The sequence below is a fragment of the Corylus avellana genome, chromosome 3 (assembly GCF_965113065.1).
Source record: "Corylus avellana chromosome 3, dhCorAvel1.hap1.2, whole genome shotgun sequence".
In the NCBI taxonomy this organism is placed as follows: Eukaryota; Viridiplantae; Streptophyta; class Magnoliopsida; order Fagales; family Betulaceae; genus Corylus; species Corylus avellana.
In genome coordinates, this window is record NC_142492.1 from 10,132,459 (window position 1) to 10,157,736 (window position 25,278).

At 35.9% G+C, this 25,278-nt stretch overlaps 4 protein-coding genes across 8 annotated transcripts; 1 reads left to right on the forward strand and 3 right to left on the reverse strand.

Moving 5' to 3' along the window:
- Positions 1–359: 359 nt before the first annotated feature.
- Positions 360–1,685, reverse strand: LOC132175790 (BON1-associated protein 2-like). The gene has a single exon (XM_059587843.2). It carries the CDS (start codon positions 1,262–1,264, stop codon positions 668–670), a length of 597 nt encoding a protein of 198 aa, XP_059443826.1. The 5' UTR covers positions 1,265–1,685; the 3' UTR covers positions 360–667.
- Positions 1,686–10,760: 9,075 nt separating this feature from the next.
- AT-HSFB2B (winged-helix DNA-binding transcription factor family protein) lies at positions 10,761–12,966 on the reverse strand. Its single transcript, XM_059588770.2, has 3 exons — positions 12,746–12,966; positions 12,089–12,398; positions 10,761–11,987 (listed from the first exon to the last, which is right to left on the reverse strand). Exons 2-3 carry the CDS (start codon positions 12,341–12,343, stop codon positions 11,241–11,243), a joined length of 1,002 nt encoding a protein of 333 aa, XP_059444753.2. The 5' UTR covers positions 12,344–12,398; positions 12,746–12,966; the 3' UTR covers positions 10,761–11,240.
- A 5,855-nt stretch (positions 12,967–18,821) lies between these two features.
- On the reverse strand, positions 18,822–20,837 carry LOC132173387 (protein phosphatase inhibitor 2). 2 transcript variants are annotated; one of them, XM_059584882.2, is made up of 5 exons: positions 20,780–20,837; positions 20,271–20,358; positions 19,628–19,740; positions 19,366–19,533; positions 18,822–19,211 (listed from the first exon to the last, which is right to left on the reverse strand). In XM_059584882.2, exons 2-5 carry the CDS (start codon positions 20,282–20,284, stop codon positions 18,925–18,927), a joined length of 582 nt encoding a protein of 193 aa, XP_059440865.2. In that variant the 5' UTR covers positions 20,285–20,358; positions 20,780–20,837; the 3' UTR covers positions 18,822–18,924. The 2 variants fall into 2 exon arrangements, with proteins under 2 accessions (XP_059440865.2, XP_059440864.2); XM_059584881.2 differs by having other exon boundaries at positions 20,271–20,382; positions 20,780–20,797.
- A 601-nt stretch (positions 20,838–21,438) lies between these two features.
- EMB1586 (P-loop containing nucleoside triphosphate hydrolases superfamily protein) lies at positions 21,439–24,376 on the forward strand. 4 transcript variants are annotated; one of them, XM_059584876.2, is made up of 3 exons: positions 21,439–21,589; positions 22,288–22,329; positions 22,495–24,376. In XM_059584876.2, the coding sequence occupies exon 3, from the start codon at positions 22,498–22,500 to the stop codon at positions 24,175–24,177; it is 1,680 nt and encodes a 559-aa protein (XP_059440859.1). In that variant the 5' UTR covers positions 21,439–21,589; positions 22,288–22,329; positions 22,495–22,497; the 3' UTR covers positions 24,178–24,376. The 4 variants fall into 4 exon arrangements, with proteins under 4 accessions (XP_059440859.1, XP_059440861.1, XP_059440858.1 ...); XM_059584878.2 differs by having other exon boundaries at positions 21,439–21,585; XM_059584875.2 differs by lacking the exon at positions 22,288–22,329 and having other exon boundaries at positions 22,393–24,376.
- Positions 24,377–25,278: the final 902 nt, after the last annotated feature.

A 25,278-nucleotide genomic window follows, 5' to 3' on the forward strand; every position in this document is an offset into this window, starting at 1 on the left:
GTAGTGATTTTTTTTTATTTGAATAATAATAAAAAAAATAATTGATGTGGTATAAAAAATAGGAATGTTGGGATTAATTTTGAGGTGAAGGTATTTTTTCTTTTTTTTTTTGGATTGAAGAAGAGGCCTGGTGCAGCCTCTAATTAGGTATACCTTCTTGTGCTATAGGAATAAACAGCTACGTATTATATTGTATTATATCTCATTCGTGCTTGATAAGCTGCCGAATCAGATTATCTAAATTTCAAGTAAAAAGGAGAAAGTTGCAAAATATATATATATATATATATACCATTAGATTTGTTAAATCTAATTCGGACCATAAAATGTTTTGTTTCTTTTTCTTTCGATTTCACCCATGACACTAAGACAACCATTCTTATTGATACAAAGAAATTGGAAATCTTGAACAAAGTTGCCTGATTCCAAGGAAAAAGCCACTCGTTGTAGCCAAAGTGCACTCACTGGAATCCGAAACAAAAATGATTGAAATTTGGCGAGTTATACAAAAGTCAAGCTCTCGTCTTTATAAAACACAAAAGAAAATGGCGCCCATTAGAAGGCAATCCAACCACAACCCCACAACCAAATCATTGATGCACTACAACTGGATAGGCTCAAGCACGACACGTCACCGACTTCATTTCGAAAACCAACGGCTCTGCGGTCAGCATCTTGAACTCACGCTCACGGAGTCCCACGGGTGGGACAACGCCACCGGTATACCAATCACCGTCTGCCGCGTGTCAGCGTTTGGCGATTCTGAATCTAAAAAAACCCTTTGGCCGGCGACGGGGTCTAGAGCTTCCAACTTTATTGCAAGATTAACAATTCCTTGGCTCCTTGAACCGTCTCTAGCCCGTAACCGGTAACTCAGGTACCGAACTGACCCGACCGGCGGGGTCCCAATGTCGTGGGCCGGAATCTGACACCAGCCCAGTTGTGCCTGGCCCACAATGAGCCTCTTGGTGTAGAGTTGGAGGTAAACGGAGGAGTAAATGTCGGTGAAGAAGGTGGCGTCTAGAGGGACACGAAACTTGTCACCCCAGGTGGGGTTGGTGCCTCCCTCATCATCCACCCTTGTACTGTACACGTGGCACTTCTTATCACCCTTCTTGGGGTTGTACGGACTGGGTAGGGCGGTGGTGAAGGTGATGAAGGGTCTTATCCGGTGTGAAAAGAGAGCTGCAGAGCTGGTGTTGAGGCCTTCTGCTGATAGTATAGTGATCTCCAGGATGAACGGCTGATGATTTTGCTTCGACATGGTGGATCACTAGCTAGGCTTGTGTTATGTTTCAGTGCTTGTATTGGTATATATTGAAGAGTTTTTGGACTTGTATATATATAATTATAATATAATTATAATATATATATATATATATACACACACATATATGATAGTTCAGGGCATGGAGAAAGAGAGTTCTTGGGAACTTCTGGGGTTACTCACAGTGCAGTTTCCTCGTGGAATAGAATGGGAAATAGAAATTTAAACGGCGGGAGGCTCCTGTGGGCATTGAACTATGAATCTTTCAAGCTTGTGGAGTCAACTAGTGACACGTGATGTCATGTGATGAGTAATTTAAAGACGCTAGATGCCCTCTTACCAAAAAAGAAGAAAGAAAAAAAGAGGCTAGATGCCATTTTCTCTTTTAGTTTTCATTAGAATTTGGAGGTATTAGGTTTGTCGACTAATACATGTAAGTGATGTTAGTTGTACTAATTTTTTTATTATAATTACAAATTGATGACTGGTGTAGGGTGGAATAATTAAATAAATAATTTGGGTTATCAATTTCTCTAAATTATTTCACTAATTATGTATTGCCAAATCGATTTGAAAATAATTTTGTAATGAAATTTGTAGTACCCCACAAAAATTTCTATGAGCAAAATGCTTTAAAAAAACATATAACAAGCACAAGATAGTTTTTCAAATACCACATAGATTTTATGATAATTTTTTTTTGAATGGAATAATATAACTAATCAACTTGAGAAGATATAAAGAAAAAAAAATCATTTATTAAAACGTTTCAGTGTTTTAAGTGAGAGAAGCTCTGAATCATCTCTTAAGAAATATTATATATTGCTTACATAAGTGCGCTCGTCGGTGTTTTAAGTGATAAACTTTGCCTCCATAGTGAGTACAACGGGGGGAGGTGTATGTCTCTTGTTGTCTCCATCCTTCTCTCCTCCCCCTTTCTTAATTTTGACAGTCTCTTCCTTTTTTTTTCTTTTTTTTTTCCCTCTATTTTTATTTGGTTTTTTATTCTTATATATTTTCTATTTCTTTTATCCATAATTTGAAAGTTTGATCTACCGCTTGTGATTCTCCCATCCGGTTGCTGTAGTAGGTGTTTTGTTGGCGATTTGCTTCGGCTTTGTCTCTTCAAACCGCCAGTTTAGTTGACCACTCTAACATGCCGGACCATTTATTTGACTCATTCATATAATAGTTTCTAAGTTTTTTTTTTTTTTTTTTTTTCACGGTTGCGGTTGTTTTGGGTGGGGTTGTTGCTGGATTGCTTTTTCCCTTATTTAATCACATGTTTAAGGTAATATTTCATTTTCCTTCTAGATATGATTGAGATCGCAAACGGAGCAATTCCCTCAGCCATTGCTTTCTAATGAATAGTAAAAAGACTTTTCACCTCACTATCCCATTCCCATCTTCACTTCTATGGTTAGAGTCACTTTCATACCGTCGCTGGCACAACGAGGTGATGAGATTTGGGTGGGGGCAAAAATGGTGTTAAGTCTTAGCAAAGGTCCGGCCTGAAGGTGATTGCGGTGATGGATGTCACTTGCCCTTCGTCATCGGTGTTGCTACAGGCATGACCTCACCCTTTTGACGGCTCACATCGTTGCCGGTCGTCGGCATGCTCTTTGACGGAATTCTTCATCTCTCCCGGCCCCGACCTCGACTTCTTCGTACATGATTGATAAACAGGTCAAATTCGTGTCAATTTGCTTAATCCTCATAAACTATATAATTAAATTATATTTTTAACTATTCTTATAATTATCAATTACCTAAATGATTGATAAACGAGTTGTGTTCATGTCAAACTAACATGATATGTTTATTAAACTAGTTATAAAATTCGTAAGATTGAGAGCTAGATTTGATACGATTAATTAAATGAGTCGTATTTATGTCGATCTCGTCATGATACAAATCCTACCCATAACCCCGAATTATTACCCCCACCTACCTAAAATGTATAAATCTATCAGTCAAAAAGCCCTAGAGCTTTGACAAAACAACAAGAAAAAAAAAAAAAAATGAAAATCAATAGATTTAATTTGAAGGCAAGTTTTTGACTATTCATTAATAGAAAGCAATGATCACGATTAAAGAATTGCACTCTCTATATATAATGCCTATATGAAGCTTCAAAATTAATTTTGCAATTCATCAGAGGCAAATTTTTTTTTTTTTTTTTTTCTTTCTTTCTTTTGATTCCAAGTAACTTATTGAGAATCTACTTGATGAATAGATGACAAAGCAAATTGACTACTTGAAGATGATGCAGCATGGGAGATCAAAGCTTTTCATCAATATGGAAAAATGGTCCCCTTAGCAGTTGAGTACTAGCAATTATGACATGCTTTCCCAAATTCCTTCCCAGCACCAACTGCTGTCTGCCGGAATTGCAAGGGCATAATTAACAAATATGTTTCTCTCATCCTCCTCCCAATGATCCAATTTGGGTATAAAAGCTCTCGCCGCCTTTAGAATCTTCTCCCGTTTAAAAGTCGATTGGTTTTTATAAATAGAAGGATAGAATTGTCAAAAAAAAAAAACAAAATGAAATGACAATTCTGTCTTTATATTAATACTAACGAGCTCTTTTCCAATTCTAATTGGAGAAAATTCGATCTTGTCCTCTTGCAATTAGGCTACCAAGTCTCCTTTCACCTTAAATTTTTTTTTTTTTTTGTAAAGTAATTCCTTAATTGTAGCCCTTTCAAATCTCCTCCTCTATTTGAGATTGCAAACATCCCTCCTAGAAAGCTTAAAAAACATATACAAGTAGTGTAAACTTTTTCGCCTACATGTAGCATACTAATTAGACTCATTCTCTCTGTATTCTCAGTTGAATCTCACCCTCCTTAGTAGGAAAAATTATCCTTAATAGTTTGATTTTCGGTCGTTTCTCTTTATTATCATATACCCGCCGCCCCCCCCACCAAAAAAAAGAAAGAAAAGAAATTGCATATACTTTTCTTTTTTTAATATTCTCATATACGAATGTTTTAATGTTCTCCCATTATACACTCGTGTTGAAAATGTTCTGATACAGACCCAAAATAAAAAAATTATAAAATAAAATAAAAAAAAGAAAAAGAAAAAGAAAATTTCCACAAAACGACAAAAAAAATTGAGTTGGCAATTTCCCGTGACTCATGTTGCAGCTTTCGTGCTTTCCGTTTTGTTATAATTTTCCACGAAATGTAGTCAATATACGGCGCTTGTCGAAGTGTTTTTTTGTCATATATCTCTGCCACGTTTCCCTTTCTAGATGATAATCTTCTTTTTCTATATTTGATCGAGTAATTCCCCTTGACAAAAACAAGACTACAATGATGTTTGCCAGCCACATAACTTTTCCATACAATACAATTATGTTTGTCGAGTTTACATGCAATAGGGTTGTCTTATTACAATGTAATATGTGTAAGAGATGGCTTGAAATATTTAAATGTGTCTCAACAATTCAAATAAGTGGAGTCCAAAGTACTCACAATTATGTTTATCAAGATCGCGTGTAATAATGTTGTTCTATTACACTGCAATAAATAGTCTTATATGAGAGATTGTCTGAGCTGAATAAGTGGAGTTCAAACTACCAAACACACCAACATGTACCTAACAATTCAAATAAGTGGAGTCCAAAGCACTCACAATTATGTTCATACATGCAATAAGATTGTCCTATTACACTGCAATAAACAATCTTATATGAGAGATTGTTTGATTAGAATAAGTGGAGTTCAAACTACCAAACACACCAACATGTACCTAACAATTCAAATAAGTGGAGTTCAAAGCACTCACAATTATGTTCATCAAGATTGAATGCAATTAGGTTGTCGTATTACACTGCAATAAGCAATCTTATATGAAAGATTGTGTGATGATCCAAATAAGTGGACTTCAAACTACCAAACACACCTACATGTACCTAACAATATATTCTGATAAGTGGAGCTCAAACTACTAAAACACCTATTCATTCAATGAGCAGTCTCATGCGAAACACTATCTGAACCCCACTGGCGCAGACACATGCCTGAACCGTCCAATTAAAAAGAACCCGAGCCCTATAATACTGTTTAAACACCCGTCTAAACAGTTAGAACTTCCGACGGTGTTCCCGCCTAGAAAGAGAAGAAAAGTAGGTATGTTTTTACCAAGTCAGAAGGGATGTGGGAGAAATAAATTAAGTGAGAGGGCCACTTTGAAAAGGTAAGAGCACGGCAGAGGCAGAACGTACAAAGCAAATCACATGCAATCCTCCTTTCACTTTCCTGGACCTGCCGGCCTACTGGGTTGGGGTCCCCAGCACCAGCGGCAGCTGCAAATTTTTCTAGCGTGTAGAAAATATTTGTGCACCACATGCCAATTGGCACATCCACTTTTATTTTATTTTATTTTATTTTTTCTTTCATATGTACGTATCCTGGCCTTGACATCCTTCTGCTGACGACTTTTATTACGGTGGAACCCATTCCCAGGAACTTCAATTAATTTCTTATGTAAATGGATTGCAACTTCCACGATTTTTATATTTTGGGAATTTGGAAAATTCGCATTCCCCATTAATCATTAATTATAAACAACCATAAAATATAAAAATAGTTTTTACAATTCAGAAATTCAATTTGGCTGCAAATATATATTGTTAATTAGCAGCTAGTCTTTTTTCCTTCTTAACCCAAAAATATTCTCCCATAGAAGAGAAAATGATTTTGTATTTTGCTGCCTAATATCATTCTTTGACCTCAAGATAATCTTTAATGTGTTTAGGTAAACACTACAACATGAGTTCGACTTTCAATAAGAATTGTGATATTTGATTAGTATAAACAACCTGTAGCTTTATTCATGTCATGATGGGGTTAAGTCGAGTAATGACTCAGTCAAACTTTTGAAAACGCATGCGATTCTTATCGTCTAAGTCTCTTCTGTTATTGATTCTTCGCCTTTCTTTTTTTAATTAGAAAAAATAGGTATATCAAATTGTGTATCTTGTCCATTTTAGTAAATCAAAACCCACAATCAATATAGGGTTGAAATTTTCAACCTATTTTTGCCGAAATTACTAGAATTGAGACTAGGGCCACCAATTCCGACAATTGAAAAGAAATTGGGAGATTCTTATCCATGAATGGAAGCCCCAATTTGGAAAATATATGATTATTATTATTATTATTATTATTTTTCTGAGCAAAATATATTATTAGTGATGACTTTATTATGCTGGAAGAAGTCTCTGGTTTCTTATGCAAAGGGATTGCAACTTCGAGATTTTAATACATTTCGAGGAAACAGGAAAATGGAAAATATGCATTTCTCCAATCATGTGACAGTCTTTTCCTGCAATCAATACAACAACTTGGCAATGAATTCTTAAACACTCAATTGCTGTGTCATTCAATGGGGAAGACAAGTTGGTATTTACTTTACAGCTTTCTGCGTACGGGGTTTAAAAAATAGACACGTATCTTGTTCTTCCCGGAATTCGAGATACTTTTGCAAAAGCTCTCTCAAAGACTATTGGTATGGTGTCAATGCAAAGGGGTTTCTCTTCTTTTACCTTATTTCCTACAATCAAATGTCAATAATAGCTGCGCCAATCTGTTTGTTAAATGTGTTTTCTTTTTTTTTAGAGAACTTTGAAAAGAAAAAAAAAATTCTGATGTGATTTGAAATTATTTATTAGAGTTTTTATTTAAAAAGAAAGAAAGAAAAATATTAGGGTCAAAACAAGAACAATTTACCTCAATTTTATAAAAATGACAAAATTACCCTTACTAAAATAAAAACTAAATAAAATTTATAAAAAAGAATAAAAGAATAAAATCCTTCTTCTTCGCAAGGGATTGTGATGAGACCCATGTCGTGGCTGAAGCCAAATTATTCTTCGGCTTGCTGGAGAGGGATTTGGAACTCATCATAACCTTGATGTTTCTTCCCTAAGCTTGAGCACCTCTTGAGATTTTGCTCCAGCATGGCTACTTGAGGCTGTTTGTTTGATCTCATGATAGCCACTTTTGGGGAGCAATGAATTTGTTGGGTAAGATACAGAAATGGTGGTGTGAAGGGTGAGGGGTGTGTGGGGTATTTATGGGAGCCACCCCCAAGCTGTTTTCGAGGGTGGCCCTAACACTTTTCGGGGGTGGCTGAACCACCTCCGATCCACTCTCTAGGGGTGGGTCGGCCACCCCAAGCACCTCTGCCGCCCCTGCCACCCATGGGTGGTTCTTGAACCACCCCTGTTTTTTTTTTTTTCAACTTTTATTTTTAAATTTTAAATTTATTTTATTTTTATTTTTTAAAAAAATTAAGGATATTTTTGTCTTATTTAAAATTTGATAGGGATAATTTCGTTATTTTTCTAGCATTGGGAGCACATTATTATTGTTTTGGTAGTTTGGAGGATAAATTGTCGCAATTGATAGTTTGAACGATAAATTATCATTGAGGTGTTAGTTTGAGAAGGTTAAAGAGGACTTTACCAAAAATATTATCAAACAAAGCTACATAAGTAGACTTTAATAGTCCCCAAGAGGTAGCTCAATCGGCTGGGACCCCACTTAATGAAGTGGAGGTCACTAGTTCAAATCTCTCTTCCCCCTTTTGTGCCGACATGACCAAAAAAAAAAAAAAAGACTTTAACAAATGAATGGCTTACACAAATAAGAAAATAATGGACACAATAATATTATATATCTTTCTTTTTCTTTTCATTTGCTTGAACTTAAAGAGGCGAGGAAAAAGGTTGCCATTAGGATCAGGAGTAGATAGCCTTGCCCCCCTCTTTTTAACACAATTAAAGGAACATGTATGGAGTACTACAATTTTTAGTATTTTATAAACTTACATGGCAACGTGGCTAAAATAATTAAGTAACAAAAACTGATAAGTAAATTTAAGTGTTTAGTGGTTGATGTTATAAGTACTAAGAGTGTGTTTGTGATTGCATTTAAAAAATAAAACTTTTAAGTTAAACAGAGCTTTTGGACAAAAACTTAATTTTTAAGTTTTTGCAAAAAATGTTTTTTTTTTTTTGGGCAATTTTTAGGCTTTTTGGACTCTTAAAAATGCTTTTAATTTTTTTTTTTTTAACCAAATGAGTATTTTTTTCTTCAAACTGACTTTTTGGTGTTAAAAATACTTTTAAGCCCTTCAAACGCAATCCCAAACATGCCCCAAGTCAACTGCCATGATAGTTTTATTTTATTTTTTTTTAAAAAAAAACTTGCAATAAAAATTGTAATTTCTTTGTTCTTTAAAAAAAAAAAAAAAAGTCCCAATTACTTCCTATCAAATTTCATGATGAGTCATAGAGCAGGAAACTGAAAACGACCTTACGTATTGTTTTAAATAACCATGTGATAAAAAAGATGCAATAACATATACATTTGCCTAAAGTTGAACCAGTGCATGTGGACGATTACATAAAGCAGATTTTCCACTCTATAACAAGAGCATAATAAAATGGCGAGAGCACTAAGAGACACAAAGAAAGATAAAAGGTTAAGGGCATAATGGGCATTGCCCAGCAGGGACGGTATCAGAATTTCTCAACGAATGAAAGGTTAAATCTAATTTTAATTGGGCCAGACTTTATTTTTAAGCCCGATAAAATTTCAACCCCCGTTCGGTTCCTGTTGGTGAGATAAATACTTAAGAGAGTTTTTTAAGTGTGATCTTAATATAATAAGAAAAGCTTTTATCACGACCATTCTCATAACACTCCTTTTATAGCCCTCAATCAACAACCAACACATAAACAAAAACATAATAAGTGCACAAAAATAAGTTGGACCAAAATACACTAAATTTTAAGGTGATAAAATCCCTAAAGGGTTAACCTTTTACCTCTAGGTTTTAGTTTTGAATCTAAAAACGAGTTTTAAGGCATTAGAAAACGAGTTTTGAGGCATTAGAAACGGGTTTTGAGGCATTAGAAACAGGTTTTGAGGCCGGTCACGACCGGTGGGGTTTGAGGCATTCATTGTTGGCTAGACCTGTGGGTCCGGCGAGACCCATGGCATGGGTTCATGGGTCTGGCGAGACCCACATGGCTGGACCCATGCCATGGGTCCATTGGTCCAGCCAGACCCACGGGCCTTGCCGGTTACGGTTTTTTTTTTCTTTGATTTTGTGTGATTGTTTTTACTTTCATTTTTTGCATTTTTCTTAAATTGATGATGTGTCACATAGTAATTGGAGGCTGCAAAAATGGTATTGTCAGGATGAACCTGATAGTAGGGGCTCTCTAATATAATATATTGGTATATCATTAACGGGAAAATTTAAATGTATTAGCTTATGACCGATTATATTAGTATCAATCATTCACATTTTATCGACTATCCAATATTTAATCTTTCACATTCATGTATATTCTATCAAAAGTAATGTTATTTAGTAGACTGTTATATAGTTTAACGATATGCAGTGAAAATTAGTCATTGAATCAATATTTGCAAAAAAAAAAAAAAAAAAAAAAATCAATTGCTAATTTCCATTGCCACATTAACTAAGTTGTATAGCATGTACTAAATATCATTACTCAATTAATGATCTCTTTCTGGCATGTTCAGGGCCACTTACCTGGATAGCGCGTAGTGTAGAGCCTACCTGCCTGTTGAGCTGTCCGAAGAGGTTAACTTTGCACCTACACTCATTATGAGACTACACGCATTACATGCAATGCATACATTTAATTGCACTCGATCTATGCCCCTTGTATTAGGAACACAAACTAGAAATGCCATTTGGTCAGAAGCCGAAATATATAGGAATAACTTGCATTGGAATTCTTTAACCATCTTGGGCTACACGCCAATTAGTAAAAAGCCCAAGGATCTAGTTAGATGAAGTATTGACAAATACCTCGGGCCCAGCAAGATTAACCCGTGGGCTTCAAAGGGAAGAGAGTGGATTTGAACCCACTCAAAATAGGAAGGACAACATACCACTTTCTGTACCAACTAACTAGTTGAAGGGCTTAACACTTAAAAGTGAAAAAACCAACGACACATACAAAGCCCAAAGAAAACGGGCCTTCACATTGGGTTGGTGTATAAATCTAAAATTTATAGTAAATTATAAGCATGTACAAGTGGAGCGGTTAGCGATTTTAGGGGTGCCTACTTCTATTTATTAACCATAGGAAAAATTCTATACATCTCAAATTTTTTTTGCAAAAGTATGTCCTCAAATGATGTATCATCATCCCATGAGCTAATGACACATTTCTCAAAATAATAAATCTTCAGTGACATCGTTTGAAAACTTAAAAAAAAAAAAATTTGTGATGTATAATACCGCATATCGATGTCATTTTGATATATATATATATATATATATATATATATATAACCTTATTATTTAAAAAAAAAAGACCAAAATTATTTAAAAGCTTACCATCGGTTGCCTAAGCAGACGTTTCCGATTATTAAGAACGTTTCCGTACCTACAATTAATTATAAATATAATTTATAACCAAGAAGGAAAAGAAAAACATCAACCACCACCGATCTACATCAGGGAATTTAGGACCAAATAAATGAGAAAGCTTTCGTTAGGCTAAAAGAGGCTCAAGCAAAAGGATCCTACCTACCACTTTTTATCTTCCATTAGATAGCTGGTCTATATTTTATATTCAGTACCCAAACCTTGACAATTCACAAAACTTTTGTACTCTCTGCAGTCACTCCCTTTCCCCATCTGTCCGCGCAGCGCCCTTTCCCAATCCCGTCGTGCTACTTTTTCCACGGCTGCGTTGCGTGCTCAAGCAACAACGACCTGTCACAGTAAACTCTCCACACCACGAAGGCTTTACAAACGGTTCAGAGTTGCTTCTTCTACATATTTTTACAACAACATCGAGTCACGTGACAGTTTGCCATCACGTGAGCCACGAGTTATCCGCTCGTTCCCTCGTGGTCGTGGAAACCATCGAAATGAGATCAGATCACATCAGAGCTCATCGTCGTCATTTCCCAAGCTCCAGCCAGCGCGGTTCCTGATGTTCAGAGTTCCTATCCAACGGCTCTGATTTCACTTCTGATCCGGACTCTTTTTCTTGAGAATTTTCCCTGGTTTCCCTATTCTGCCCTTCCTCCTCGTCCGTCCTTACGCGCTTAACCCCGATTGAAACACCAAAGAGCCGCGGCGTCGTCGTTTCGTCGTCCTGATCTTCGTCTTCGTCGTCGTCGTCATCCTCCTCCGCCCGGTGGGCCCCACGGTCCTCTGCAACTGTTACCACCTGCTTAGCTGGCAAAAGCTCGAAAGGCTTTCCCTCCGGTACGGAAGCTCCTGTACCGTCTAATTGACCGGACGCGTAGTTTGTCATCAGACCGAGTATGTTATTGCATAGGCCTCTCAGCTGGGTTAACTCGAGGCTCAGCTGCGAGTTCTCCTTCCTCAGCCGCTCGTTCTCCTCCAGAAGCCCCGGCGCCGTGGCGCAGCTCGTGCTCCGGTGCACCGCTATCACCGGCGACGAGTTCGACGAAATCACCTGCTCGTCTCCGGAGTTCGCCGGAGAAACCGCGAACGCCACCGCATGCGCCGGTGCTGCCACCGCATGCGCAGGTGCCGCCACCGTCACACCCTGAACGGTGGGAGACGCCGAAACCGGCGAGATCTTCCGGCGCTGTATGTCGCGGAGGAGCCCTTTCTCGCCTCTCCGAAAGCAATCGTTCGCGAATTCCCACCGATCCGGCACGACTTTCCGAAATCCCTACAAATTCAACGAAAAAACCATGGAGCAAAAGTATACATAAAGTTTGGACTCTGAGAAAGCGTAGGAAAGTTACATGAGAAAATCTCTATCAAGCTTACGTAAGTGTTGAGCTGGCGAACGAAGCTAGAGAAGTTGTTGTGCTTGAAGTACTTCGGAAGCAAATCGCGAGCGAACTCAGCGGGGCGCCAGACGATGAAGGTCGATCCGTCGTCGTTCCAGGAAATGAGGTCGTCGACGGTGGGGTCGTCAACTAGTTGGTAGGTCTTGATTAGGAACGGAGTCGGAAGAGATCTCTGCGACTCCCCCGGACCCGAATCGCCAGTCTGTTCGACCGGCAATGGCGCCATGGGCATCGCTCTCGGATCCGGGCCCTAAAAGACTGGAAATTTCTTGACGTGTTGGCTCAATCTGATTTTTGACGCTCTCTTAGATCAGACTCGATAAATAACGACAAAAACTTGATGATTAATATATCTAAATATATGATTAGTGTGTTCCGTTTGGTCTCCGAGAAGGTTCAAGAAAATGAATTAAGAAACAAAATGGAGAATTAGAATAATAAATATAATATAACTGCGCTGTGCCTTGCTCAATTACGAAAACCAACATATCACGAAATAACAGGTTCAAGCCTTCAAGATCTCAGATTTTCTCCGATATTTCCCGTATTTTCTCCTAGTTTCCTCAGCTTATGGGAACTAAACGAATCCTGTTAGATAAAAAATAAATAAATAAATGGCTCTTGCCAATGTTACCTGGAAAAGCGCTAGAACTTTCTCACCAGCCAAACAAGAACTACGTAACCGAACTGCTTCACCAAGAAACCTTATCAGCTGGCAACGTTTAACCAAACCTCACCGATTCAAGGCTAGGGACTGAGCTATGAGCTTTCGGAACGACCGAGCAAGCGAGAGAGAGAGAGAGAGAAAGAGGAGAGGAGAGAGAGAGAGAGAGAGAATATGGTTTTGTTGTTTCTAGAAGCTTCTCGGGGTTGCGAGTAAATGATAGGGGAAAAGGGAAATTCGTGGGTTCCAGAAGGCGAAGGAAAGGGCAATTGGAAAGATCAGGAAAAAGAGCAGATGAGGTGGGGCCACCGGAACAGACATTGAAAGAACTTCAAAGAAGGGATAATTTTCTTAGATTATTATTACTTTTTTTTTTTTTAAAATTAAATTATTAAAATGTTGACAATATTTATCATCGGTTTTCAGACTACTTTTTATTTTTAACACAAAAATACACTTACAAGTTACGATAGAAGAAATAATAATACAGCAAAGTGGTCGGCTTCTCACAATATTTTTGGATGCATTCCATTCTCCACTCCCCCTCTTTGTTGATTGTAATTCTGGTTGCACCTTTTGTCTCTTTCCATGTATTGCTCATAATTTTTTTATATATATAAAATTATTACCAGACGAAATTTTTTTTTTTGAAAACAAAGTAAATTTTTTAAAATTCTTCACAATTTTTATAAAAATATTTTGAAAAAATTACATGTTCACTTTTTTTAAAAAAAGTTTTTTTTTTAAGTCAATCTTGATGCCAAAAAAAAAAACAAAAAATTATCACTAAAATTGAGATAGATTACTATTAAATTTTAATCCAATATGGTGATTTTAAAATCCACATCAACATTAGAGGAATTTAAAAAAATAATAATAATAAATAAATAAATAAAATGAGGGTATGTAGCATTACTTTATTATATTTGATCTATTTTAATATTAAAATTTTCAATATTGTATTATATTTAGCAAATAATAGAATGTCTTAATTTTTCTAGAAAATATTGAACTAACCATGTTTCCTTGCAATACCTTTAGGTTATGTTTGGTACCAAAGAATGAACTTAAGAATGGAATAGTTATTCCTTATCCATTCTATTATTTAGTTGAGTATCATTATTCCACTGAAATGAGTAATAACTATCTCCAAAATTACCAAAAAATATTTTTTAAAAATCAATGGATAATACTAAACATCCCAACACTTTTTTCCAAATTCATTATCCCAACACTTTTTTCCAAATTCATTTTCCCAAAAATCTGGCCCATTTAATAAATAAGTAGATTTATATTATTATTTTTTTTCTTAAATGAATGTAAGGTCCAGATCATTTAGAAAATAGAATTTGAGAAAAAGTGTTAGAATCCCTCAAAATCATTCCCTATGAGAGTGGTTGACAACCCTAACAAAACAACGAGAGTAGTGGTATGATTACCCTCAATTATTTTGTTACGATAGCTGACCATCCATGGCCATATATAGGGAATGGTATTTTTTTAGAATTATTTTTAGGTGGTGTTTGGTAAATGTGTTTGCTTAGACACTGTAACTGATATAGATTGATGTGAAAAAAAAGTAAGAATGTTTAATATAAAAAAGTGAAAAAAAAAAAGAAGTTTTGTTTTATAGTGATTTTTTTATTTGAATAATAATAATAAAAAGTGAATGATGTGATATAAAAAATAAAAAAGCTAGAATGTTTTGATGTTAATGTAAGAAGTGAAAAAAAAATTAGAATATTTTGATGTTGATTTTTTTGAAAAATGATGATGAATAATAACGAGGAAAACTCCAACTCATTTACTTAGAGTTAAGGTATTTAGAGAAATTTGATTCAATTTCAATGAGAAAAATTACTTGAATGAATAGGATTTCATTATAGTAATATAGGTTCATATTTATAGGCAATCATTATTATAATGTACCAAACGCACTTTTAGAATATTTATCGACCCCGCACTACCCCAAATATTGGTGGTTCATTTTGTAATGAGTGATTAGGATAGTGCCATGTCATCTAAATTTAGAAAAAAAGTGTTAAAAAGTGAATAGAAATAGATGGCCGTCCACCTCAAAAATTGCTACTTCATTGGATTGCTTTGAAGTGGTCAGCCACTTTGGTCCATCCATCCTACCCCCATTTGCTACTTTGCAATTGTCACAGCCACTTTTACTTACTTTTTAGCATTTTCTTCTACTAAATTTTGATGACTTTTTTTTTTTCTTTTTTTTTTTTTTTTTGGTTTTTTGTTTTATGTACCGTTCATTATAATTGAACGTTTAGAATACGAGGTATTGCTTTGCTTTTGCAATACTCTTAAGAAAATTGCGTAGAGTCCTTATCAAGATTGAACCGGTCCAATTAAGTTTGTGAGAAGAGCACGTGTCTTGTTCTTTTATGTGGTCTCTTCTAGAAGCTTCCCACTCATTCTTTCAATTTATTATATTGGTTCTTTTTGCAATTAACTGTTCGTACTATACGTGTCGCTAAGGTGATGGAGACCCTAATCCCGGTGTAGGAGATAAGGCTTTGAATTGTTGTTGCCACGTGGTAGACACATGCGTTGGATATAGGTAGGAAGTGGGGCTTTAAGACGTGCCGAAATTCGCTTGGACTAAATTGGAATATTCCACTTTGGGATATTCTCTTTTGCATTCTACCAGCCATCTCCTCACCATCTCTTCTCTCTTAACCTCCTTTTTTTTAAAAAAAAAAAAAAATCAAAATGTTAAAGTGAAGAGATGGTGGGGAATGCATTGTAGCATTCCTCTTCCACTTTGGTTATTATTATTATTTTCATTATTTTTGTGTTTTATTTTATTTATTATTATTATTATTATTATTATTATTATTTTAACAAATTATCTCTTCATTGATATAACAATCAAATGAGGAAAAATGCTTCCTACAATGTCAAAGATATAATTTGAAATCTTCACAACTCAAATATTATTTATGGCATATATAATAGCCTCTCAGGCTATTATAGGATAATATCTATAAAATGTTATTGTCTCAATTAGTTTCAAATCTACAGTAAATTCCAGCGAATCACGTCTCTATTCGCTTCCAGGTCCTTGATTCCTTGTCTTTTTTTTTTTTTTTTTTTTTTTAAAAAAAAATCTCGACTACTAGTATTTTATCAATCACAATTCCCTTCGCTGCCTTTACCATAGTGACAATTCTTTTTTATGCTTGATAACTTCTCCGTCATCGGTCTATGATTTACTTTCAGAAAAGAACCATAAGAAAACAAAAGACCGAATGGAAACTAATTTCGTTATACTTAAGAATTCATGAAAACAAAACCTAAGAAAACCAATAAAACTTCACCCCATAGATTACTACTAAAAGTAGATCTAGAGATAATATATTCTTATTTAAAAAAACGAAAATACAATAACAACAACCTAACACACCTTCACGCGTTTCACACACCATCGCTGGCCAGCCACGCGCTGCTAAAAAACACCCCGAGGACCATTAATACACGCGCCTCATCAATCTATGGTGGATGTGGGAAAATGGAGGGGGAAGGGGGAACGAAAAGGGGGTGGGGAGGAGGGAGTCATTACCAAACAAGTTTGGAAAAAAAGAAAGTATAAATCATATTTTTATTTCACAATAATTTTAAACTCTTAGTTATTTTTTTATTTTTATTTTATTTTTTTAACAAGGACTAATAGAAGCGTTAGTGAAATAATTATGAGATAAAATTGTAGTTTTTTTAGCATTACTCATATTTTTATTTTTGGCAAGAGTAATGCTAAACACCATATTTTTATCCTACAAAGCAATCATGATTGGATTAGTCATTAAAAAAAAAAGAAAAAAACTGATAGTTAATTAGTTAGAATTGCCACATATGCATTGTAGAATAGTAATGAATAAAAATGCAATTTCTAGTATTACTCATGTTCATAGAGGTTTAAATGTCCTTTATCATTTAGCGCTTATGTGTAAGATAATTCAAGTATTTAAAATTTAGGGTAAAAATTAAAAAAAAAAAAAAATTAGGGTAAAGTCCACATTTAACCCCCTCAAACTATCACCCCAATGACAATCTACTCCCCAAACTATCAATTGCGATAATTTATCCTCAAAACTATCAAAACAATGACAATGTACCCCGAATTTTAACAAAATGATGAAATTACCCTTACTAAAATAAAAAAAAATACTAAAATTTAATTTTATTTCAAAATTTTAAGGGTATTTTTGTCTTATTGAAAATTCTATATGGGTAATTTTTTCATTTTGTTAGCATTTGGGGGGTACATTGTCATTATTTTGATAGTTTGGGGGGTAAATTATCGTAATTAATAGTTTGAGGGGTAGATTGTCATTGTAGTGGTAGTTTGAGGGGGTTAAGTAAACTTTACTCTTAAATTTATTCATATATTAACATATTGAGAAATGTTAGAAATTATATTTTTATTTTAGAATTAACCTACAATGTTGACATACTAATCCCAACAAACCTTTGGATCTGCCACTGTGAAAAAAATAAAAAATAAAAAATCAAGGATTAATTGAAATTGTCGTATCAATATTATGAGATAGTTGTTAAATAAAAATATGGTATACTCTAACACATTATAATGTTAAATAAGGTTTTCTAGACTGTCTCATCTAAAACCCAGGTTTCCTTAAAATATAAACGGTTGTTCAACTTGCAGGTTTCTAAGAATTGGGTTTGTTTGGTAAAGTTTTAAAAAGTGTTTTGAGTTTTGATTTTTTTTTAAAACTAAAAATTGAGAATTGATTTAATGGGTCATATTCATAGAAAATTTGAAACACCACCTGTTTGGATAGGCGTCCGACCAATCTTAACACCACATGCTAAGATTGTTCGGACACATGTCGAGTAAGCGAGGCCCATCCATACACTCACATACCCAATAAAGATCTTGCACCGAATCTTTATCCAACAATTAAAAAGAGTAAGATTTAGGCATGCAATACTTCTTCTAGTAAAAGGGCAAAGATAAGGTTATTGTAAATGTGCAAACCTAGTGAATACATTAGGGTATTCACAAGTATCCCTTGTGATGAAATCAGTTGGTATAAACCGAAAAAAGAGAGGAAAAATTACAGTTTATCCCCTCAAAGTTGACAGCGTTTTCAATTTGAATACCAAAGTTTTAATTTTTGCAATCTACCTCCCCAAAGTTTCAAATTTTTGCAATTTGACCAATTGTATCCAAAACTTCCCATATTGCCCATAATTTTTAATTTTTTAATTTTAAATTTTTTTTTTTGAGGGTGTCTGTATCCACCCCTTTGGCCATCTAGCTATTTTTGCACCCATAAATTTGTTTTTATTTATTTATTTTTTATATTTTTTTTAAATTTTTATAAAAAATAAAAATTAAGGGCAATATGAAAATTTTGAGATAATATTGGTCAAATTGAAAAAAATTGGAACTTTGTGGAGGTGGATTGTAAAAATTGAAACTTTGGTGTTCGAATTGAAAAACGCTGTCAACTTTGGGGGGTAAACTGTAATTTTCCCAAAAAAAGAAGAAGTGAATATCGAGTAATTAATTCTTACCTGCTTAGGAAATTAGGATGAAAATTTTCTCAAATTCTCTATACGTTCAAATTACACACAATTTGAATAGCCCCCACAAAAAGGTAATGTTGACTCCGTTAATTCACCCCATTTAAATTAAATATTTCACGTATTAGGCCTCACCTATTAAAATGGAGTTTGAGCTCACAAGTGAGGGGGAGTGTTAAAGTATTAATTAAGTGATTAAATTTACTTTTTTCTATAAGTTTAAGCTTTTGGAATAAGTGGTGATTTAATATATAAGAGTCTATTTGCCTAGACTCATGACTCTCTATAAAATTGTTCGAATTACACGCAATTTGAACAGGAGATGTAGTTCCTCGGCATTGGAAAAATGTACTGAATATGATAGATGTTGAATGGATATGGCAATTAGCACTTTCCTTCGTTGACTAATAAAGGAGACAATGAAAGACATTGAAACACACACAGAAATGTACAAACAAACATGGATGTTGAACAAAAACTTTGTTGGACTGCAATGTGCTATATTGTGTACCCATTGAATTAGAATAGATGCAAACAAAAGGTCTGACTAATTACTTAGTTTCAACTTTGGCGGCTTGATTCTAAGTGTTTGAGCATGGAAGGATTTGTCTTTGAGGCAAACTCTCAGCATCTCCATGAATGACTATTGTTCGATGACTCTCATCATCACCATCAATGTGTATTTCTCTCACCCCATCACTAAACGAAGAAGATGAATCATACCTCCCTCTGCCTGCATCATCATCCTCATCATTCTCATTCTCCAGCAAGCATCCCTTTTTCTTGAGCTCTTTCACCCTCCAGAACTCGTCATAATGTTCTCTCTTACGATCGTTAAAGCTCATGCCATGCCTTATCTTTGCAAAATCTGAGAAAAATCACAACAAAATGTGTTAAAGTATTAATTAAATAATTACATTTATCCTCTTTGCCCATGCTTAAATTAAAAGCACGGACAAAGAAGTGAAAGAGACACATGTAATGCACACATATAGTTCTGTGGTTGAGATAAATTCAAGAACCTTCAGCTTGCTTCATGGGATCTGCAGCCTCATCTTCAGATGATGATGTACATCCCTGACAATGTTTTTGACTTGAAACTGCTTCATTTAAAGCATTTCTTAGAGCTTCAGCATGTGCAGAATGGCCAATGCTTCCATTAACAGAGTCCCTTAAAGGAGACAGTGAACCTATAAGAATCAACAGTTAATTAATTATTATTAATTATATAACTTTGCATAATTTTCAATGTGTTTTCAAAAGGGAGAACAAAAATCACCCTACCATCTTCCCCAATCATTGGGGGATATGGTGTCTTGGGTTCAGTAATCTTTTGCCTTGAAGGTTTATTTGCCTCAATTTCAGCAAGATTAGCTTCATCCCATCTTAAACGCCCCCTAAACAAAACAAATTGATGTAAGCCTACATGATTCATTTTAAATCAATGAATACTGAAGTCAAATCTAAGCATTAAAAAGCTCAGAAGTTTGTAAATTGCACCCAAAATCTGCATTTTAGCTGCTGATATGCTCAACATGACACCAATAGAAGATGTAATTTCATTTCTAAAGAACACCCATGTTTGAAAGATCATGCTGGGGTAGTCAATTGAAAGCAAATGCATCTATAAAAATCTCTCTCTCTCTCTCTCTCTGCTCATGTGTGTGTACACTACCAAAAATACACCTATTCTGGTGCTCGGAAAGCGCCGACACCGACAAAAAAAAAAAAAAAAAACGCGGCCACAAAAATATGTTGCTGGCGCATATGTTTTCATGACACATGTATATATATATTTGCTTTGTTTTCTAGAACACACAACTGATCATAAGCATTGCCCCCCCCCCCCCCCCCCCAAAAAAAAAAAAAAAAAATGTAAATGGTGATGAACATATAATAAATAAACAAAAGTTGAGGCTTGAATTACTTCTTTTTTTTCATAGTGGCTATGATTCTTCTTGTTGCCTTAGACGCCCATATATAGCACGCCAAGGACTTGTCAACTTGAACCCTCACTGCACTGAAAAGGAGTCAGAAAACTGCAGATGAACTCTTCATTGTCACTGTTCCCAACAGTCTGATTGGCAACAATTGCAACCAAAATGGCAAGTTTAAAGCTACAAATACGAAAACTTAGGCGATAAATCATGTTAATGTCATGATCAAAATCAATTTTTTCATATATATATATATATATATATATATACACACAACAATCAAATCACAGCCCCAATACCAGTTAATGAAATCTTGTAACAAGTTGTTTAGCATGAACACAGGAAGTTCTAAAATGTTGTTCATCATATCATATTCACAACTATATATACAAAAATAAAATATTGGCTTCAGAGAAATCATACCTCTAAATATGCAGGAAATATTCAAAAGAAATTAACAAAGGAAAGAAAAGATTGAGGGAGAGAATGAAGTTCGTACCAATAAAGTGGTGCAATGATACATACACCTTGGTGTTTGCTTTTGCTTTTTATCAACGTATATAGTGAATCAGTGCTTGAAGCACCTTCCCCTTGTGATCTGTCACTGTGACAGTACTATACCTCCAGCATCCATCGACGAAAAAGAAAGGTGTCTCGAAGCTAAGTAAGATTCTTCCAAAACTAAGTAAGATTTATTTATTTATTTTTTAAATTTCAGTCTATTAAACTAACACGTGTTAAAAATGCATGTGAGTATCACATGCCAATTTAATAAATTATGTTGGAGATGTTAGTCTAATAGACTGAGTTTCAAGAAATTTTTCAAACCCATTTTGAAGAAAAAACTGTCCTTAATTGAAAATTGAAAATAAACTATAGAGTTAAGATTGAATTCAAAATCATTTATTCTTAAAGTTTAAATTGATAAAATATATATAATAATTTAATTAATATTTTAAAAAATAATAAAATAAATTTAATTATTTAATTAATAACTCTATTATTGTCTTAAACTTATAATAAACTAGTTTTTTTTTTTTTTTTTTTTTTTTTTTGGGAGTGGAAAAAAAGAAAAGAAAAGGAAAATCCGAATAGAATAGAGGGCCGAATCACAAAACAAAAGGTAATCCAGCCCACAGATATTTCCAAGTTCTAACCAGTGGAGAAGCGAGAGCCAAACGACGCAGTACGCTACCAATTAACTAACCCCTTCAAGCTACTGCTCTTCTGAGCTTTCCTCTTCTCCACAAAGAAAGCCTCAAGCAAAGCAACAATGAGCACTTGTTTTAGCTCGTAAACGGCGTCGTAGGTTTGCTTCTCTCTCTCTCTCTCTCTCTCTCTCTCTCTCTCTTTGTGGATAGCTAAATGGGAATCTGAGTTCTTATGCAATAGTTTTAAGTCTTTATTTTGTTATCTACTCCTATTTGACGATTTTGTTGGCATAGAAAATTCATTACTTGAAAGTTTCATAGATTTCTTTGGAAAACCAAACTGGGTCTTATTACCTATGTGGCTCAGTTTCGACCCAGTTCATTTTTAGGGCCAACTACAAATTCCCATCTGTTTGCATAGCCACTGTTTGACAAAGTGCCTCAACCAGTAGGCAAATGGGGTTGTTTGGTTGCAAGTGTTTGAAGAGCAAAAAATTTCAGTGCCTTATAGTATACTAATAGTAACGTATAAGAATTATTATCAATAAATAGAATTTCAGTGCCTTATAATGAATGGCTGATGCTTGATTATACTCTTGTAAGAATATTGTAGTGGTATGGAACCTGTTAATTATGTGTTTATATGATAAGAAGATTAACAGTTGTCTGCTCTAGCTGCTCTACAATTGGGAATTTTGCGGTTGAACTTGAGAACTAGAATATATAGTTACTAGTGCCTATTGCTTAAGGCTTTTTGATTATTTAACTTAATTGATGTGAATTTATTTCTATTAAGTTGGTTTGTTAACATATTAGAGTGTGTTAATTATGTTTTCTACTTGCATCTGGGCTGCAGATAAATTGGATAACTTGTTCTTGCATGCATAGGAGCTAGAAGGTATCGATCTAATTTGTTACATTATTATAACTCTGGGTCCTATGTATTTGTTCAAAATTGCAGCTCGAGGGGTTATTGTCTCCGTTTTGGCATTTATGTTCATATGCTGCTGGTATAAGCTATTATAGACAGCTTACATAATGACTGATTAGAAAAACTTTACAGAGGATGCCAACATTAGCCTCAACGCGGTTGCTCCTTCTTGTTGGAGAGTCACTACCTTTCCAAAAGTTATCACATGTGTCTAGGACAGCCTGGTTGCACAGAAGTGTACGTTTTCTGAGTAGGGTTGAGCAGGACCATGGGCCCCTTACCATTGCAAGCCTTGGGTTCAAGAATGAATTTGATTCAAGGAACAAGAACAAAACAAATAAACTTAAGCAGTTGAATTCTCCTGTTCAAGTTCCCAAGAGTAAACTCAATGCAGTTGGAAACAATGAAATCAAGGCAGTTGGGACTAAAAAATTGCTTGAAATAGAGTCAGCTCCATTTTCTGCGCAGTCTTTTTCTGAGCTTGGCCTCCCACCTTTATTAATAGAGAGATTAGAGAGTGAGGGCTTTACAGTTCCAACTGATGTACAGTCTGCAGCGATTCCTACCATACTTAAGAATCACGATGCTGTGATTCAGTCTTACACTGGTTCAGGAAAAACATTGGCCTATCTTCTTCCTATACTCTCTGAAGTTGGTCCACTGAAGAAGAAACCTGCTGATGATAATGGAAAATCTGCAAAGAAAATGGAGATAGAAGCAGTAATTGTGGCTCCCTCTAGAGAGCTGGGCATGCAAATAGTAAGGGAGTTTGAGAAGATCTTGGGACCTTCAAATAGAAAGGTCGTTCAGCAGCTTGTAGGGGGTGCAAACCGATCAAGGCAGGAAGAAGCTCTCAAGAAAAACAAGCCAGCCATTGTTGTGGGTACACCTGGTCGGATCGCAGAGATCAGTGCAGCTGGAAAGCTTCCCACCCATGGATGTCGTTTCTTGGTCTTAGATGAAGTGGATGAGCTCATTTCTTTTAATTTTAGAGAGAGCATGCACCGGATACTGGAACATGTAGGCAGGAGATCAGGTGGGGACCCTCGTGGACCAAAAAGCTCAGTCGCCCCTCGGGCAGAACGTCAGACCATCATGGTGTCTGCGACGGTGCCATTTTCGGTCATAAGGGCAGCCAGGAGCTGGGCTTGTGACCCACTTCTTGTACAAGCCAAAAAAGTAATCCCACTTGAATCTCTCCCCTCAGGAGCCAATAAGTTATCGGGACCTATGTCCAATTCAGGTTCAGACTCAAAATTGCAGCCTCAGGCATCAGCAGTGGAGAGCCTCCCTCCCTCTTTGAAACACTACTATTGTGTCACGAAGTTACAACACAAGGTTGATACATTACGAAGATGTGTACATGCACTTGATGCGAAGTCTGTGATAGCTTTCATGAACCACAGTAAGCAGCTGAAGGATGCCGTCTTCAAGCTAGAGGCTCGCGGGATAAAAGCTGCAGAGCTACATGGGGATCTTGGGAAGCTTGCTAGATCTACAACTTTAAAAAAATTCAAGAATGGGGAGTTGAGAATTCTGGTGACAAATGAACTTTCGGCCAGGGGTTTGGATGTGGCAGAATGCGATCTTGTGGTTAATCTAGAATTACCCACGGACTCAATTCATTATGCACATCGAGCTGGCAGGACGGGTCGGCTTGGCAGGAAGGGTACTGTGGTGAGCATGTGTGAAGAGCCAGAAGTTTTTGTTGTGAAGAAGCTGCAGAAGCAGCTTGGCATTCCCATTCCATTTTGTGAGTTCACAGAGGGCAAACTTCTTGTCTCGGAGGAAGAAAAAACTCCAGCTGTAAGGTGACAAGACATTTTACATCTTTAGCATTAATCCTTCTTCCTGAATCAACATAGACAGTTTTTTTCTCTCGCATTATTTTTTCCTGCTTCTGTTAAAGATATATTAGAATTATGTTCTAGGAGCTAGTCTATTCCTGTATCAGTTGCTGAGTGCAAGGTTATCACTAAACAGGGCACATCTATATAATTTGCAATTTTGTGTAGTGACTTGAAGTTTATATTGAGATTTGGAATACCGTTGTTAGGGAAAAAAAATAAGTACGAAGAAGAAGAGGGTTTTTGTTTTTGTTTTTTTCTAATTAATAAGGAAAGGGTTACGGGAGAGAATCCTTCCCACTTTTGATTCTAAAGGAAGAAGAAGTGGGTGATCCTACAATCGAAAATGGGGTGGGCTCTCCAACAACAAACTCAAAATAAACTAAAACAGTACATAAATAATTACAATAGTTTGGAAATGGGTCAAACAAGTGACCCGGTCTTCTCAAGGGACCGCACAAGGCAGTCACAGAAGCAAAAGGGCTACATATTAAGGCAAATCTATATGAACCCCCATTTGGAACTTGCAACAACCACGGTGAAGAGGCTAAAGTCGAAAATGCATTGTCGTAGCCTGATGTAGGGACTGCAAGAAAGAGAGGAATCAACACAAATTTGGTTACAAAAGTCTCCACATAAGGATCAGAACACGCAGCAAACAACAACAAAAAGAGCTGCAAAATACAAGGAAAATAAAAAAGCAGTAAAAAAGCCCACTGAACAGCGGCTGGAACAGAGGACATGGCAGATGGAGACTGGTGTAGAGTTTTTGGCAATAGCTTGAAGAACACGCGGCAACGCGTGGTGCCTGGAACAAGGCGGAGAAGACATCGACTAGAAGCTGGGAGGATGGGGAAGACCCTGGTGAGGCGCGTCAGAGCTATGGAGGAACGGAGGCTGACATATTTGGCTGGGAGAAATCCGGAGCTGAGAACCATTGTAGAACCGAGAATGGCGTGATTGCAGGGGGTGGAATGCGGCTAGAGGGGCCGACTAGGCAGAACGGCAGCATTGCTGCTCAGGTGAAAAAAGGGAAGAAAATAAAGGAGAACTGGTGACAGAGAGGGGG

Excerpts from the sequence above, each read along its gene's own strand:
- LOC132175790 (XM_059587843.2), bottom strand. The coding sequence starts at position 1,264 with ATGTCGAAGCAAAATCATCAGCCGTTCATCCTGGAGATCACTATACTA.
- EMB1586 (XM_059584876.2), top strand. The coding sequence starts at position 22,498 with ATGCCAACATTAGCCTCAACGCGGTTGCTCCTTCTTGTTGGAGAGTCA.
- AT-HSFB2B (XM_059588770.2), bottom strand. The coding sequence starts at position 12,343 with ATGCCCATGGCGCCATTGCCGGTCGAACAGACTGGCGATTCGGGTCCG. Across the intron at positions 11,988-12,088 it reads TTCGCCAGCTCAACACTTAC|GGATTTCGGAAAGTCGTGCC; the intron begins GTAAGCTTGATA and ends TTGAATTTGTAG.
- LOC132173387 (XM_059584882.2), bottom strand. Across the intron at positions 19,534-19,627 it reads CCCAATGATTGGGGAAGATG|GTTCACTGTCTCCTTTAAGG; the intron begins GTAGGGTGATTT and ends TGATTCTTATAG. Across the intron at positions 19,212-19,365 it reads TCCCATGAAGCAAGCTGAAG|ATTTTGCAAAGATAAGGCAT; the intron begins GTTCTTGAATTT and ends GATTTTTCTCAG.